The 5,941-nt window shown below is 40.6% G+C and overlaps 1 protein-coding gene across 1 annotated transcript in view; it reads left to right on the top strand.

Annotated features, from left to right (window-relative positions):
• Positions 1 to 5,941, top strand: part of SPTLC1 (serine palmitoyltransferase long chain base subunit 1) — a 77,628-nt gene that overhangs the window by 22,300 nt on the left and 49,387 nt on the right. Inside the window, exon 6 of the mRNA XM_003795007.2 lies at positions 5,163 to 5,295. Within this exon, the coding sequence (XP_003795055.1) occupies positions 5,163 to 5,295 (133 nt within the window). The remainder of the gene's footprint in view (positions 1 to 5,162; positions 5,296 to 5,941) is intronic.

Raw genomic sequence — 5,941 nt, forward strand, 5'->3', positions numbered from 1 at the left:
CACAGCAACCTCAAACTCTTGGGCTTAAGTAATTCTCTTGCCTCAGCCTCCCAAGTAGCTGGGACTATAGGCACCTGCCACAATACCCGGCTATTTTTTTTGTTGTAGTTGTCATTTTTGTTTAGCTGGCCCAGGCCAGGTTCGAACCCACCAGCCTGGGTGTATGTGGCTGGGATCCTACCCACTGAGCTTACAGGCACTATCAGGAATTGCTTTCTTTTTTTTTGTTTTATAGAGACAGTCACTTTATTACCCTCTGTAGAGTGCTGTGGCATCACATAGCTCACAGCAACCTCCAACTTCTGGGCTTAGGTGATTCTCTTGCCTCAGCCTCTCGAGTAAGCTAGGACTGCAGGCGCCCAACTCCCGGCTGTTTTTTTGTTGTGGTTTGGCTGGGGCAGGTTTGAACCTGCCACCCTTGGTATATGGGCCCAGCGCCCTACCCACTGAGCTGTAGGTACCGCCCAGGAATTGCTTTCTTAAAAATCTCTCTTTCTAGTAGATTTTATTTGCATGTGTGATCTTGGCCCTTGCTTAAGACTTAATCTGGAAAGATAAATGAGGGATTTATTGCCAGATCAAATTGTAGGGGGGGGGAATGTTTCATATTTTCAAAACGTATTTTCTCAAAGCTGTAAAATGTGTTGTTAAAACCATCAACTTTCCGTTTGGATGGTCTGCATAATTGCATGGTTGGTGATTTCAAACGTGAGGTCTTTAGATTAATGGTTTCTAAATTAATTTTCTTGATGCAGTATGTGATAATAAACCTCAAAACATCTATAAAGTTAGATGTGAAGAGTCTCCTAACCTCTGGGTCTGCCCTCCTCACTGCCATCTCACCTCCCAAAGACAAGCTACTATTTTTTTTTTATTTTTGGAGACAGAGCCTCAAGCTGCCCCCCTGGGTAGAGTGCTATGACATCACAGCTCACAGCAACCTCCAACTCCTGGGCTCAAGCGAGTCTCCTGCCTCTGCCTCCCAAGTATCTGGGACCACAGACGCCCACCACATCGCCTGGCTTTTTTTTTTTGCCCTCATTGTTGTTTGGCGGGCCCGGACTGGATTTGAACCCGCCACCTTAGGTGTATGTGGCTGGTGCCTTAGGCACTTGAGCCACAGGTGCCGAGCCAAGACAAGCTACTATTGATTGTTTCTTATTAATTCTTCTGGAGACTTTTTTTAGTATATGCAAACCACTTCCGTACATATGTTTCCTCCCTCCTCATTTTTATAAAAATACTAGCATACCATATGCACTGTTCTGTACCTTGTGTTTGAATGAGTGTGTTTTAGATTTAAATTGGATTTGGTCTTTCAGATGTCTAAATGGGCCACCTGAGGCAGTATAATGAATTTGTGGTTGTGTATCAGGTCCTCTGCATCCTTATCCTAAAACTATTGTTGAAGGTTCAAACAGACGGGGGCTACCTGGATGCCAGACAAAGGTTGCCAAGTTAATTCGCAACCAGTTGGTTTAGTAATAAGACACCAAAGCTACAACTTTAAGTAATGTGTGCTGTTTTTAGAGTGTTATTATCCTTCAGATAAACTTGTTTTCTTTTCTTCCTAACAGTTGCCTGTGTTTACTTACTTTTTAAATTTTTTTATGTATAAGAGCTGTCTGCAGAATATCCAGCCATGAGGTATTAACAATGGCCGGATACTTTCTGGATAGCCCTCATATATATTGCTCATATTTGTACTTTTTTGGTTTTCCAGCAGTATTTTTTGTTTTTCCTTACTCTGAAAGTAATTACTTGAATTATTATATTAAATTACCTTGAAATTTTAGCATTAAAGTCAGAGGAAGTCATCGAAGGCTAAACTTTAAATCCCTAAAATACCTTGTATAATGAAAGTATTCTAAATATTTAGGATAGGTTTGCCTTTAGCACTGAGCAGTAAAGCAGATATGAGGCCTCTCTCTTGTCTGTAGTTGCTTGTATATTCTGGCTTAGGGTTGCTTTAACTTTGTCATTTTTTTCCCTGGAAAACAGGGGGTATCTGTTTTCAAAGCCCACTACCTCTTGTAGCTCTTTTCTCAACTTTTCAGATAATAAATGTAAATCGCCTGTAAAAGTAAATTTCCTTATTAAACATTGTCTCTTACTACTTTTTCATGGTAACATAATACTTTAGATGATTAATACAGAATGAGAAAATGGAACAACAATGGAGCTAAAATTCATCTAGTTTTTAAGGCCAGATGCTCCCCTGCCTCTGAGAGGCCGGGCAGGTAGAACTGCCTAGGTTTTTAGAGTAGTTTCCTAAGAATGCTGTGATCCCAATTTCTTCCCACCCACCTGTGTGTACTGCTGGGCAACTGGTTTTATCAAGTTGTGGCACCACCAAGGCCAGAGTAACCCCAGTGCACTTGGAGAGCTTTTTTGTTTAGTTTTTAATGAGTTTGGATATTATTTACCTGTGATTTATCTCTGATGTCCTGGAATCTGTTTTAATGGCCCTTGGGTCTTAAACTAGATCAAGAAACAATTGTGTGGCAGGGTTTCATTGTGAGAGATAAAGGCTCTTAATTGTGTTCTAGAGTAAACAGTTGTTCACTTGGGTAGTTTTCAGAATGTTTTCCCTGTTTGTTTTAGAGAAGCCAGCTGATCCATGACCATGGGCTTGAATAGGAAAAACATTTGGTTATGAAATTCCTGGATCTGCCTCTTCTTCCTACCATTCATGGGATCATAATTCTCTCAGGTGTAGGGTGAGAACAGTCATTGCTTATACACCTTAGAACATTTTAGTAAGAATCACATAAGATCTTATGGGAAAACATTTTGAAAAACATTCAGCACTATATTTATGTTCTAATGAGTAAGAAAAATTGTCCCTCTCTCTAGGAATTTTAAGATAGTATGTATGGAAAATGTGAAGGCCTTGTAAGTTCAGCTCTAAAAGAAGCCCTAAGAGTAATTGTATGATTGTTTCTAAACTGTTAAGTTGACCGTTTTATTGTCTTTTTTCTGGAAAACAACTGAGAAGGCTGTAATCTTTCTTCCTTGTGAGAAGCTAAACAGATGGCTCTTAATAGAAGATAGTCTTTTAACTACTCAGAATTCAGATAGCTTAAACAAAAGATAGCTTAAGGGTGACCATGTTTTTCTTTTTAAAAGAAAACATTTTATTTTGCAAATATTGATTTAATTGAACAACCTCTTATTTAGCATATTGCTTGTTCCACACCAGGCACTGTTCAGAGTGTTTTAGTATACTCTGCCCACCAACCCTTGAAGCAGGCAGGGCTGTGACCCTGTTAGACAGGAAGACACTGAGAGGCAGCAAGCCATTTCAAGCTTGTCTGGTTGCTTGTATAAGCACCTCGGGACATTGAAGGAGCTTGGGTCTGGGCCCCCGAGGCCTGGCTACCCTCATCTCTGTGATGCCTGGTGTGGCCCGGCCTATCTCTGAGACCCTGCCTGTAAGGGAGCCAGGCATGCAGATGAGCAAGTACAGACAGGCAGGTGCCAGGTGTTGTGGGGCATGTGGAGGCTTTCCAGGGGCCTCCATCCACTACTTCTCTATGAGAACTGGTGAATACACTGTTTTTCTTTTTTCTTTCTTTCTTTCTTTTTTTTTTTTGCAAAAAAAAAAAAAACCCACCTGAACCCGCCACTTCCGGTATATGGGGCCAGCACCCTACTTCTTGAGCCACAGGCACCACCTGAGAATACGGTGTTTCTCATGTGAATCTGTAGTACTAGTTCGTGAAGTGGATCATACACATAGAAGATAAGGACATCAGAAGTCCAAGGACAGTGCACAGGCAGTATTTCCACCTGCTGCTTCTCCCTACCTTGGGTTGAGAGTTTCTTCATTGCACAAAGTAGGATCAAGAGAAACAAGTTCTGCAGTTACCTGTCACAAAACTTGCTCTGCAAGGCTGACATCAGCTGAAACCCAGTTGTCTTTTGATAGAAGGAAAAGACCAGTTTTTTTTTAACTTTTGGGACTGGACAAGAGCCAATAAGTCATTGATTTGTTGTTTTGAGGTACTTTTTTACCACTTTTCAATAACTGCGTGTAATAGTTATGAGAGCATTTAATGACGAGAATATGCATAATATGCCAGTTTTTATCAACCAGGTAGCTCACTTGAAAGCCCTGAAACAGAATCATATTCAGTTTTATGGTCCCATTACTCATCAGCAAAGAGTCATTTAGTGCTAAAAATGACTTAAAATTGCTGTATGTTTTTCTTTTTGAAATGGAGATAGCAAACGAAAGCAGTGAACTGTGGCTGGGATATCCCATCTGCTGGCTAAATTTTGAAGGTCTGTGGTAGATATTCCCAATTGGAGGCAGTGTTAGAATGGGAAGAAGGCCTCCTCCTTGGGAAGTGAGAGGTGGCTGAGTGATGGTGCTCAGGGCACACTAGCAAGGATGAAAAAGAGGACACCCCTGAGACTAACCCATGCTCAGCCACTTGGCTGTTTTCTTATTTTTTGCCAAATTTTGCTTGAAAACTTTCACTGATGGCATGTCTCCTAGAAGATAGCTGTCAGGCACAAGGGGTCAAGACCTTGACCTTGGTTATGTTAATGTCACAGATTTGGTACTTGAGGAGCAACTAGGGTACATTCTTCTAGATTGTGTTCCCCCCAAATCCCATATTTAATGTTGGTATAATGAAAAGTGCTCTATAAAGTGACTATAACCAATCGGTAATAGACATAAAATGGGTTTTTTAATATGATGGTAGACCACATTTATGTATGTTTTAACTTAAAAATGGGAAGAACCATGCTTCATGTTTTATCATTACTTGATTGGAATGGGATAACTAATTAATTTTAACAACTGTATTATGTCCTTTAAGAAGTCTATAAATATACTGGACTCTGTCAGGCCACACTTTCCTCTTATTTGGGAATGTCTAGCCTGCCTGCCACTCATTGCCTAGACTTCATAGTTCCCCAAAAGACAGATGATTAAGTGATTCAGTTCATATATTTTAGAACTAGTTTTGGCCCAGAATTATTTTACTAGATCTTATGTAATGTATCATTTAAAAATAGTTACATGTTGACTATAAATCGAAAAGTATGGATGATTAAACTGCTTCTGTTCTTTTCTTTAGTTCTTTAGTCTTGAACAGAGAAAAAGAATTTTAAGATGGTTTAACCACTTAACATTTTTGTTGAAATAGATGTTCATTTGGACTTGGAAGACCGCCTGGCAAAATTTATGAAGACAGAAGAAGCCATCATATACTCATATGGATTTGCCACCATAGCCAGTGCTATTCCCGCTTACTCCAAGAGAGGGGACATTGTCTTTGTGTAAGTAACTTTTACTTTCTTTTCTAATCACAATTTCTTTGGAAGTAATACTGACCATTTTAGAGAAAATAGCAATATTATTTTATAATAATAAATTATAAATACTAAAATAATATTGCTATTTTTTGTTTTTAAAGAAATGTATGGTAACCCCAGCCAAGTAATTCTGCAAAATATATGAGTCCTTCACTTGAAGGATGCTTACAGGGGTTGGGAGTAGCTTATCTGCCCATGTGATTTTATTTATTGATGTCCAAATGTGGCCAGCCATCTGCCTTCCCTGTGCAGTTGTGACTGTGTGGTGTCCTTGTGACTCTGGTCACAGCCTCACGTGGGCACTCACACTACCTGGCAAAGTCATTCCATGTTTTAGACTCACCTCAGACTTCTGTTTCTGTTGATCTTGCTCATTAAGGATAGAGGGGCCATGAACTGGGAACTTCATTGACTGCCCCAAAGGTGCCGCATGGGGGGGGGTGCTGTTTATTGTGAGGGGATAGGCTGAGAAGAGCCATGGAAGGGCTGCTATCACCCAGGTAGCCACTTCTACCCATCAGAAGCATCCGCCGGCTCGGCGCCTGTGGCTCAAGCGGCTAAGGCGCCAGCCACATACACCTAAGGTGGCGGGTTCGAATCCCCAGCCCGG

Source organism: Otolemur garnettii, unplaced genomic scaffold (genome assembly GCF_000181295.1).
Source record: "Otolemur garnettii isolate 467f Iridium unplaced genomic scaffold, OtoGar3 scaffold00088, whole genome shotgun sequence".
In the NCBI taxonomy this organism is placed as follows: Eukaryota; Metazoa; Chordata; class Mammalia; order Primates; family Galagidae; genus Otolemur; species Otolemur garnettii.